A 12110-nucleotide genomic window follows, 5' to 3' on the forward strand; every position below is an offset into this window, starting at 1 on the left:
TACCATATATTCAATATAATCTTATTTCCAAATAGTTTGAAAGTTAAATATAATTATTTACAAATTTAGTTTATGGATTTTTACTGACTAGTCCCTACATGGAAAAATAATTGCTTATTAGTCCCTAAGAAAAGCATACTAGCTGAATAGTCCTACTTTTAATTAGAAAATATTTGCTAAAAGATCTCTAAAACTCACGAACTACATGTTTCTCTGTTAAAAATTTTAAAATGGCAAATTTACCCCTCCCCCAACCCATTTAATCAGTTTTAGTGTTTTTTGATTTCGCTTCCAATATTTTCGGACAAAAACTAGGAAATAAGTAACAATATTATCTCTTCCAATATTGACTTTCCCTTTGACATTCTCCCTTCTTCTTCTTCTCCTAAGATTAGAAGCCAAACCCTAGTTCTTTTTCCCCAAAACAAAAATAAAACCCTACCGTATTGCAACCGGTGGCCGTGATCAAGAACACCGAGACCTCCAACTGCCTTGAGAAATGCAAAAAACAACCAAATCGATTGGTCATATTTACACCTCCTTTATTTTCAATACAGCATCCTGTTTTAGAAGTGTTTTCCTACTTTTAAATTGGTTTGTAAGAGATTTTTGAAATTGCAATTCTTAAAATACAAGATGGATTAGTGCTTCTCTTACAAAATGCCTTCTACTTAAGCCCCGTTGGATTATAGGAATTTTATTGGAAAAGTTCGAAAAGGAAAAAAAATCTAAAGTTTCTTATTTCTTACACATGAAAAAAGGATAAGGTAAACCAACCTTATTCAATTTTTTAGTTATGGACCTTCGGTTTATGATGTTATCCCCCTAAATTAATCAAAAATAATTCCTCAATGAAAAAAAAAATCCTTAGAAATAATTTTCCATCAGAGATATTTTCTTGGAATCCAACAAAGGTAGGAATTTTTTTAGAAAAGTAAGAAATGAAAAATATTCCTAAAATTTCTTACTTTATTTATCTATGAAGAAAAGATAACTCAAACATACCCTATTTAATTTATTTTAGAGGGATTTTCAATTTATTTAATTCCTAAAACTGATTAAATGAGTTGGGGATAAATTTGTCATTCTAAAATTTTTAACGGAGAAAAATTGAAGTTCGTGAGTTTTAGGGACCTTTAGCAAATATTTTCTAAAAGTAGGACTCTTCAGTTAATATGCTTTTTTTAGGGACTAATAAGCAATTATTTTTCCACGTAGGAACTAATCAGCAAAAATCCCTTAAGTTTATAATAGTTGCAGAAATTCTTCACTTTTGACATCCAAAGAGTCCTAAAAATAGGAAACAATTTTGGTAGCATCCAAAGAGGTAGTGTTAAGGGCGAGCCTAGCAACAAAAAATTCTGTTCAACGGTTAGTGGCTTACGGCATTGTTCTTCAACCTTGAGGTCAGAGGTTCAATCCAAGCGAACCTACAAAAAAATCAAAAAAAAAAGAAAAGAAAACTCTCTTCAACCATGTGATCATTGTCATTGTCTTGTCGAATGTGGACTCTTGCGAGAAAATTTTCACCAAGGGTCCACATTCACCTATAGATCTTGGCCATTCATTTAGTGTTGAGCTCACAAATAGTTATATTGGCCCACAATTTTCCTTGGCTTGAACATATTGTGAGCTTTTATTTTTTCTACACTCTTATCAATTTCTTTTGTCTTATAACTGTCCGAGAATTTAAGTCTTGTAGGGTATCCTTTTGTCCAAAAGAAAAAGTCACGACGTTTATAAGCCCAGGGAAGACAAGAGTGTACAACCAAAACAAAGGGTTTCTATTAATTTATCGCCAGAATTTACTCTCTTATTTGGTTTGGCAAAATATCCGCGCACGCAATATATTGGAATCTAAAAGAGATTTTTGTGCGGATACTGTAGATATTTTCGCTCGCGATTTTCGGAAATGTAATCTGAGAATCTTATGAAATGACGAAAGTGCGCTTTGTATTTAGTATATTTTCATGGAACTCATGAAGCTTTTGTAGCCTGCTTTAGTAGTTCGCGGTGTACTAACTATATACTGACCTGAACTTGTCATATTATTGGGCCCACCAAGGATTCTCATGATCGTAGCCATTAGATTGGCAGTGATATTAATGTACGACGAATTTTCATTGATTGTATGGTTCGGATGATTCGATTAGCACAATATTTGTATAGTAGACCAACCAAGGTAGGCCAAAGGATGGACCATTCCAAATCAATGTAGCCATGGAGGTATGCCCCTTGTAGCGTGGATATTGGTGCCAACTACTAACTTGGGTCGGGTAATACCCGACTCGAAAATAACATGGGTCGGGTTTAGAAATCATGGGTCTTGGGTAGGGTCAGGTTTTAAATTGGAAAACCCGACTAAATCTTGGGTAGGGCCGGGTTTAAAGAAAAAAAACCCTACCCGACTCATATGAGTGTGCTGTAACTTTCTTAAATATATCTTGAATAACATAGCAAATCATTTTCCAATATATTGACACAATTGTTTTCATTGAAGTGTTCACGTCTGTTATGTGAAAACATAGTGTCCTCCTTAAATTTATAAACTTATGACATAAATTTAGAGATTTTTGGTGTGAAGATTTGTTTTTTTTTCCCCTCCAATCTTTAAAATTAGTCACGATCCTATCCTAAAAAATGAAAACCCAACCCGAGTTGCACCCCTAATGTTTTGTTTTAGTGATGCAGTGGCAATTAATTTCCAAAAGCATGACTTTTGAGTAAATATGATACTATTAGAGGATTATTTAGCAATTTTATCACCTTGGAACGATTTGGTTTGGGGAAAAAAGAAAATAATTTCCATGGTGGTGTCACACCCCCAAGCCTCACACATAAGGCCTGGGAACACAACAACGCCGTATACATGCAAGGAAACCTTACAAGCATACAAAGCTAACAAGCGATAACAAAAACCATTCATATCATAGCATCCATAAAGGTCCACATTAGCATAAATATTCCAAATAATCAAACTTTTAACTTTTTCTCACTCTCCCTAATAATCAATAATGAAATAAGATAACATAGTGTCAATAATGCCTAAACAATACTCACTGTCTAATTAAACTAAAAGAGTCAACTGAAGCTATAACTTGAAAAGTCACGCCTGCGCTCCCTCGTCCGCTCCAAGAGGGTCAAAATCTGAAAATGATAAACCACAGTCAGCTGAAAAACTCAATACATAATGACGCACTACAAAAGTGGGGTCAAAAGCATGCTATATAGAGAGGGTGAATAGGTAAACAAAGATGGTATGAGGTACACACGAAGTGGCTAATATAAATACAATAACTGATAAACAAAGTCCACAAAGTAATATTTCAAAGAGTCCTATCAAAGTGCGTCCAATGAAGGGAAGCCACAAAGTCTCAAGAGATTAGTGAAAGCAATCAAAAAGTATAAAACCACCAAAAGGTCATCAGCTTAGCCCAAAAAGCATGTTATTTTATGCGACTGCTTGCGGTTTGAAACTAATTTCTAAGTTCATACACCTATCAACAAGGTCAGCAAATAGCACTTACTAACGGAACCCAAAAGCCAACGTATAACCCCCATTGGTGTGGGCCCTTATAGTTCACATATAAACCTACGCCTCCACAAAATGTGTCGACATATACTCAAGGTCCAAAGGTACGTACAAAGTTCCAAAGATTGTGATTCACATTGGTTCCACAGGATTTTCCAGAATAGTTGGGTATACAATTATCAAAAGGTTCTTATAATAAGAAGGGTCACGTATTCAATATAAAATCATAAGTTATCAATGAGTACAAAATTTAATAGATTGTAAGTAATGAGGGGTAAGCATGCAAGACCCAAAGCAAGGGCTAAAGCTATCAGAGGTTTCATATATTCAAAGAGAATAGAGAATTACAAATCAAAAGGATATATCGAATCATATCACTAAAGTAGTATGAAATTACCTCGAATGACGAATATATTTCCCTTCAACAACTTCTAGGGCACAATACATATCCCAAACAATGTCATACATATCAATAAATATGCCTAGAATGGTGGCCAAAGTAGTGGTTAAAGCCTCTCAAAGTTAAAGAAACACTTCCAAATTTTCACTGGGTTCAGACGTCTGACACTATTCATTCGGACGTCTTTAAGACTTCTGAAGGAAAAACACTCTCGGGTTCTAGGTTCATGTTCGTTCGGATGTCCGACACTATTTATTCAGACGTCCGACACTATTCATTCAACTGGTTTTTGCGAAAATTCCAGATTCGTCCCGATTTTACCAAAACTTCAACAGGCCATAACTTTCTCGTTTGACCTCCGATTCGGGCGTGATTGAATCCGTTAGACTCGTATCGACGAGAGGAATCCAATAAATCCAACTTCGCGTTCCGAATCGGTACGAACAATTTCTGTAAATTAATGTAATATTTAGGTCAAATCTCTTCAAAACCTAGCTTCCATGGATATAACCGCTCGATCTTGAGTTCTTTGGGGGTTCCGAACAGTTACAAATCCAAGGGAATCCAAGATGAAACACAGAGTTCATCCTTGGACAAAAATAAAACCTATAACACATCTCCTCTCTCTAATTCTTGTTTTAGGGTTCTTTAATTCATCTAACACATCATAGATCATAGATCTTACCTCGATCCACGTTTTCCACTTCATCCTTCTCTTCTTCACACAATCCTCTCTTAGGGCTGAACAAAACGAGTTTAGGATTTGATTAAACTCCCAAAAAATGTATTTATAGGCTTTCTCTTAAGAAGTCCTAATTAAATAAATCAATATGGGACAAAAACACTCCTTCCTAAAAGGAAGAAACGAATTTTCGCTTAGGCTCTGTTTGGTTAGATGAGATTTTAGTGGAAGTAGTAGTCAACAAGGAGGTGACAAGGGTGGGATATGTGTAGACTTGTCTAGAGAAGATTAGAGGGAATTTTGGGGAATTTTGGTGGTGTGTTTGGTTAGATGTCAAAGCATGTGGGAGAATGGAGGGGTGTCATTAACAAAATAAATAGTAGAAGAGAGAGAAAGAGAGAGAAAAGTAATGATTACACATGGCATTTCATATTCTACTCTTCTCCCCTCTAAAATTTACCAAAAATAAGGTTTGGCATTGGAAAAGTAGGGGAGGGGACAATCCCGCCACATAGGCGCCACCTAAGCAAAAAGCTAATAATGATGTATCTTCCATGTCTATTAGTCCAATGGGATTTGAGCTAAAAAATGACAACCAAACAACATTTGGTATTTCATATTCCTAGAAATGCTCAGCCGTCTTCCCTACTTTTTACAACCAAACAGAGCCAGGGGTATTTTGGGGTATTTACAGGTCGTGAGCCCAAAATGCCTGTCAAACGGATTAATGTCTTGATATTCATTTATTTCCTACGAATTCCACGCGGAGGAATTAATGCCCATATGGGATTAGATTCCACGCGGAGGAATTAATGCCGAAGAGAAAGCAGTTTCAACTGCACAGAGGTGGGAAAGTGTTGTGTGGGCCCACAAGATGTGAGGTCCAGATCACAATAAGGATCCCAATTTTCTCATTACTATTCTAATTTCAATTGCCAAGGATCTAATCCTCTTGGGCTCTGTACATCGATGGAGCATGATCAGTACCGTAAAATACAAAGTATATCTTGGTGGCCCACAAGATGAACAGTTAATCTTCATATCAGCAGTTTCCGACCGTTAGATTTAATACCAAGCAAAGTATATCCATGCCACTTGTATTTCTTACTTAGATTACCTATCGAGATTGCCCAATTGCCGGATACTTATTTCCGACCGTTAGATTTAATACCAAGCAAACAAAGATAGGAAGAAATCACAATCAAATAATCCAAACAGAGACATGTAGACTGGGCCCCACCATATATGCTGATGGGTCCCAGCGTAAAATAAAGGTTGAAAAGAACAACCCGTCAAGAACGTACATGCAATGAATTGGTAGCGATTTCCAGCTGTGAATTAAAGAAGGGTTGATAGCGATCGGGGTTAAGAAATGATAACCTGTATAAACTATATATACACCAAAGATTAGTGTATAATCCGTCTTAACACTCGAACCGTGCATAAAACGGTGTCTCCTCTTTGGTTGGTCACAGGCCTAAAATCACGCGATAATCGTATTGTCCGTGGAAAAGTCAAGATCAGTAGATCACATTGATTGATGTCATCCCCAAAAGCAAGTTTTACAATGTGGCTAAACTTACTTAGCTGGACGGTCAAGATCAGTAGATCACATTGATTGATATGATACATGGAGTTTCAGTATATGCAAGTTGATGACCGTTGAAAAGTCATTGGTAATCCTACGCTCCTACCATTGACTCCAAGTCGCCCAAAAAGACAAAAATCTCTTCTACTAGACGTAGAGAACCAACCATCTATAAAAAAAAAACAAGCAGAGGGAATTATTAGATCACTTTTCCTTCTCTAATTCCATGTAAACCAGCTGATCAGCAATTCCTTCTCTTGTTATCAAAATTTATACTATCCTCAATCTTAAATGGCATCTGCAATTGATAATCTTCTGTTCTTCTTGCTTGTTCTTCTTCTTTTTCCACTTTCTACCCTGGCTCAAACTAATGGTAGCATAAGCTTGGGCTCTAGTCTCTCTACCAGTGACAATTCTTCATGGGTTTCGCCTTCTGGTGATTTCGCATTCGGGTTCAAACCTGTTGCAGACAAAAATCTCTTCTTACTTGCAATCTGGTTCGACAAAGTACCAGAAAAAACTATAGTTTGGTCTGCACACAAAGGTAATCTTGTGCTTTATGGATCGAAAGTCGAGTTGACGAGCAGTGGACAACTTGTGCTGAGCAATAATCAAGGACAAGAGATATGGACGGCTCAAGTCACTAACGGTAGTGCCACCTCTGCTGCCATTCACGACACTGGGAATTTGGTGCTCGAGAATTCGAATTCTGATATCACTTGGCAGAGTTTCGATCATTCCACGGACACCATCTTGCCTTCACAGATATTGGATATGGGCACCACGCTATCTTCTCGTGAAACAGAGACCAACTACTCGAGCGGAAAGTTTGCGCTTCGTTTCCAAACAGATGGCAATCTCAAGCTTTACACAACAAATCTCCTTACCAATTATCTTTACAATCCTTACTGGAGTACGGACACTGTAGGAACAGATTCTAAGATGATCTTCAACCAGTCAGGATACATTTACCTCAGGCAAACAAATGGGAGCATATACATCCTCACTTCGGGAAACTTAGTTTCAACGAGAGACTTCTACCATAGAGCAACACTCGATTTTGATGGAGTTTTTAGACAATATGTCTACCCAAAGAACAGCTCGAGCAGCCGAAACTGGGTTGCTGGGTCCTGGTCTGTTGTATGGTCAGTGCCTTCCGATATTTGTATGGCAATTAGAGATGATTTTGGCAGTGGAGCTTGTGGGTTCAACAGCTACTGTATGATAGATGAGACTCAAAGGCCTAGTTGCCATTGTCCACCCTATTACTCGTACTTTGATCCCAATAACAAGTTCAAGGGATGCAAGCCGGACTTCGTTTCGCAGAGTTGTGAGCCTGATGGACCGGGAAAAGACCATGGACCTGAATTCCAACTAATGGAGATGGCAAACACGGATTGGCCAATGTCCGACTCTGAACACTATAATCCGTTCAACGAGGAGCAGTGCAGAGAAGCTTGCATGGTTGATTGTTTCTGTGCGGTCGCCATTTTCAGAGGCACGGACTGTTGGAAGAAGAAGCTCCCAGTCTCAAATGGGAGGATTAATTCAGGTGTTGGAGGAAAAGCTCTCATCAAAGTACCCATAGGTAATTCCAGTTCACAGTTTCCTTTTCCTCCAGGTCCAAACAGAGGAAAGAGTGATCGAGGTACTCTGATCCTCATCATTTCGACGCTTTTAGGCAGCTCTGTGTTTCTCAACCTCCTCCTTCTGGTAGCCATTTTGGTGGTTGTTTTCTTCCCAAACCATAAGAAACTGCTGAAACATCAGCCAGAACAAATTTCCTTAGGAATGAATCTGCGCTCTTTTACTTACAAAGAGCTTGAAGAAGTTACAGATGGGTTCAAACAAGAATTGGGCAGCGGTGCTTTCGGCACAGTCTACAAAGGCATCTTAACATCAAGTACTGGAAATTTCGTCGCAGTCAAGAAGTTGGAGAAGTTGGTGGACGAAGGAGACAAGGAATTCAAAGCTGAAATAACGGCAATCGGCCGAATCCATCATAAGAATCTAGTCCAATTATTGGGATTCTGCTACGAGGGGTCACAACGGCTTTTGGTATATGAGTTCATGAGCAACGGCTCCTTAGCAAGCTTCCTCTTTGGAAGTTCGAGGCCCAGCTGGAACCAACGGACACAGATTGCCTTTGGAGTTGCGAGAGGGCTGGCTTACTTGCATGATGAGTGTGGCAAACAAATCATCCACTGTGATATAAAGCCTCAAAACATACTTTTAGATTGCAATTTTATTGCAAGGATTTCGGATTTCGGCCTAGCCAAGCTTCTGCAAGCGGACCAGACTCGAACAAATACAGGATTACGAGGAACCAGGGGATATATGGCACCTGAATGGTTCAGAAACATGTCAATTACAGCAAAGGTGGATGTTTACAGCTTTGGTGTCCTGTTGCTGGAGATAATTTGTTGTAGGAAGAACGTGGAATTGGGGCATGATGACATGGAGAATGCAATACTGACGGATTGGGCTTACGATTGTTATAGAGAAAGGAAACTTAATTTGTTAGTGGAGGGCGATGAAGAGGCATCGAGCGATATTAGGAGGCTGGAGAGGTTCGTGATGGTAGCAATTTGGTGTCTTCAGGAGGAACCATCACTAAGGCCTTCCATGAAGAAGGTGACACAGATGCTTGAAGGAGCAGTTGAAGTCTCTCTTCCCCCAGAGCCCTCCTCTTTCATTAGTTCAATTTGTTGAATCCAGATGTCCTCCCATACCGAGTACGAGAGTGGAGGGTGCACGTATGTGTGTGTACACATGTGCAATTATATACTCGTTCACTATTTAGAGTATTTCTATTACATATTACTTTGTATTTGATCTTTAATCAAGGTGTACTTTGGTCATTAAGAGGTTGAGAATTCATTGTCAAAAGTCCCAAAATGTATGTTAGATTGATGAAATTCTTTGTGGGGTTAATTCTTCATATCCTTGGTTTTTTAAGCCTCCAACGCAGAAGAGACAGTTAAAGAAGCACATTAATCCATCAATAATAAACAAGTTCAGATAGGCAAATTATGTTGTTTTCAGTCCAAATTATAGTGTCTTTCTGGGTATAAAAGGCAATTAAAGCAGCAAAAACCATCACCTACTCCTCCTATTGTTAGAACAAGCTTTCAATTCAGCTTCCTGCTGCTGCTTTTTTTTATCAAAATTTATACTATACATTTTGTCAAATGGCATCTGCTCTTTCTGACCTCTGCTTCTTGCTTCTCCTTCAATTCATTTCTGCCAATGCTCAAACTAACGGCACCATAAGTTTGGGCTCTAGTCTCTCTACTACTCACAAATCTGCGTGGGTTAATCCTTCTGGTGATTTCGCATTCAGGTTCACTTGCATTGGTGGCAGAAATCTATTCTTGCTTTCAATCTGGTTTGACAAAGTGCCTAAAAAAACTAAATGGAGATAATTTGGTGCCAGACGGATCGAAAGTTGAGCTGACGAGAAATGGAGGGCTTGTGCTCGTCGAGGACAAGAGATATGGAGGGCTGAAGTCATCAACGGTAGTGTCACCTCCGCCGCCATGCTCAACAAAGGAAACTTGGTGCTCATGAACTAAAATTCTGGTACTACTTGGCAGAGTCTCAATCACTCTACAGACACCATCTTGCATACTCAGATATTGGATCAGGGAAGCATGCTCTCTTCTCGTGAAACAGAGACCAACTACTCGAGCGGATCTAACCACAAGAGAGTAAAATATACAATGGAGCAATGTATTTCGTCTATGGAGCAGCACAAATGGGTCTCTAAGTTGATGGTTTATGGTTATGAAATCATCTATAGGGGCTGAAAACGTGGCGGTCGGCGCACTATCATGTATACATGAAATGCATCACTTGTAGCCATATCGATGCCGGTGTTCAATGACCTTGTAGACATTCACAAAGAGTAGACTTGCGATCCTGCCATTCAAAGTATTATTCATAAATTATAGCAAGACCTTGCTGCCATTGCAAGTTAAACATGGGACTCGACATATTTCAGATATAAAGGGCGAATGGTGTTGGTCGCTCACTCTTCTAAAAATCTCAATATACTTTAGGAACTCCATGTTTCACCATTTACTGGACACTCTAGATTTTTTCGCACATACAAGTGGATATCTCAAGCTTTCTATTGGAAGGGGATGAGACGAGAAGTCAAAAAAATTGAGGAAAATGTGGCATATGTCAACGAAACAAAGGTAAGACAATGGCAAGCGCCAATCTAATTCAGCTAGGGGTGCAACTAGGGTCGGGTTGGGTTGGGTTGAGGCCAACCTGAGGAACCTATTTTTCCAACCCGACCCGACCCAACCCGAGGAACCCATTTTTCCAACCCGACCCGATTCAACCTGACCCAACCCAACCTGAATTCCAACCCGGAGAGGTTCAACCCGACCCAACCCGAGGAACAATTTCCTCAACCCAACCCAACCCAACCCAACCTGATTTCCATATTGAATTGTGCCCACTTGTACTTCTGCTACCAGTATTTTTCCTCAGAAGATATGCAAGGATATCATATAATTCATCTAATTAAGACACTAATGGATCCAACATAGAAAGTCAGAAATGAAGGGTCAATGATATAGTGGTGCACTAGTTACTAGTTAAGTCACTAATGGATCCAATATAGAAAGCCAGAAATTAGGTGGATAAATGTAGATTGAACACTACCGAGAGCGCAAGTGGCATTCTGTAATTTAAAATTTTAGAAATAGTACACAAGTTAGTGTGTGTGTGTGTGTAAATATATAATGCACCAAGTATCAACCATTATGAAGCTTACTTGTCCATCTTGCATCCCCTTCTCAATATCAACAGTGATGAAATATCCTTCCTATTCAAAACCATAAATATTACTAAAATTTGAAAAAAATAAAAAAAACTTGCAGAAAATAGTCAGGTTACAATTCGGGTCGGGTTGCCCCATACCCCAACCCGACCTGACCCGATTTTCAGTCTGGTTATAAATTCCCAACCCGTAACCCAACCCAACCTGAAAAAATTCAACCCAACCCGCCCAAAAATCGGGTTGAACTAGTCAGGTTCGGGTTGAACTCGTCGGGTTCGGGTTGAACCTGACGCAAGTTGCACCTCTAACTTCAGCCCTTGCCAATACTGTCACAGGCTTGGACCAATATTTTCATGGACTATATAGATGGCTTGCATCTGTCACAAGGAAAAAATGCCATAATTGTGGTCGTCAAATATTGCACAAAGTACGCTCGCTATTGCCCCTTATCTCATCCATATATTGCTCCTACTGTTGCGAAAACTGATGGTCAACTAAGGCAGTCAACTGCTGCTTAGAAAATTACTTGTGTTGCTTCACAAGTGATCGACCCAAGGTGTGGGTGCATTGGAACCCCTGGGCTGAGTGGTGGTATAATATGACTTATCACCCTCCGCTACAAAAAGGACTCCTTTTGAAATTGCGCATGAGCATTTCCCACCTCTCATCGCTTCTTACACTCACGGGTGTTCTAAAGTGCACCAATTCGACTGTGATTTACGTGATGATCAAGACTGTGTTGCAGCTTCTTCAGAACAATTTCCAGGGTGCTCAAGCCTGCATGAAATAAGCATATACACATCAAACCGAGAGAGAATTCCAAGTTGGTAATTGAGTATTCTTGCAGATACAACCTTATCGACAGTTATCCGTTAATGCTCGCGCTTCCAGAAAACTTTCTCCATGTTTCTATGGGCCTTACAAAGTGCTTAAGCACATTGGAATTGTTGCTTACCAGCTAGATCTACTAGAGGGTTAAAAAATGCACCTAATTTTCCATGTGTTGTGCTTGAAAAAGAAATTGGGAGAGCGTGTCACAATGTGCTTAAGCAACTACCAGACACATCTCCATCAGGTGAAGTGAAAACCCAACCACATCCTATCTTAGACCGA

The 12110-nt window shown here is 39.2% G+C and overlaps 1 protein-coding gene and 1 long non-coding RNA gene across 10 annotated transcripts in view; one reads left to right on the top strand and one right to left on the bottom strand.

Moving 5' to 3' along the window:
* Positions 1-2904: 2904 nt before the first annotated feature.
* The window catches only part of LOC143850073 (uncharacterized), a 34524-nt gene continuing 25318 nt past the window's right edge, over positions 2905-12110 (bottom strand). For 8 of the 9 annotated variants that reach the window (XR_013235959.1, XR_013235957.1, XR_013235961.1 and 5 more), the window contains one exon: positions 2905-3147. This is a non-coding gene — a long non-coding RNA (uncharacterized LOC143850073). Of the gene's footprint in view, positions 3148-4617; positions 4674-12110 lie in introns of all 9 variants that reach the window. The other variant, XR_013235960.1, reaches the window with a different exon arrangement.
* On the top strand, positions 6391-9080 carry LOC143850065 (G-type lectin S-receptor-like serine/threonine-protein kinase LECRK3). Its single transcript, XM_077359382.1, has one exon. It carries the CDS (start codon positions 6494-6496, stop codon positions 8912-8914), a length of 2421 nt encoding a protein of 806 aa, XP_077215497.1. The 5' UTR covers positions 6391-6493; the 3' UTR covers positions 8915-9080.

Source organism: Tasmannia lanceolata, unplaced genomic scaffold, assembly GCF_043159265.1.
Source record: "Tasmannia lanceolata isolate RefF3 unplaced genomic scaffold, GAP_Taslan_0.1 ptg000003l, whole genome shotgun sequence".
Lineage (NCBI taxonomy): Eukaryota > Viridiplantae > Streptophyta > Magnoliopsida > Canellales > Winteraceae > Tasmannia > Tasmannia lanceolata.

Excerpts from the sequence above, each read along its gene's own strand:
- LOC143850065 (XM_077359382.1), top strand. The coding sequence starts at position 6,494 with ATGGCATCTGCAATTGATAATCTTCTGTTCTTCTTGCTTGTTCTTCTT.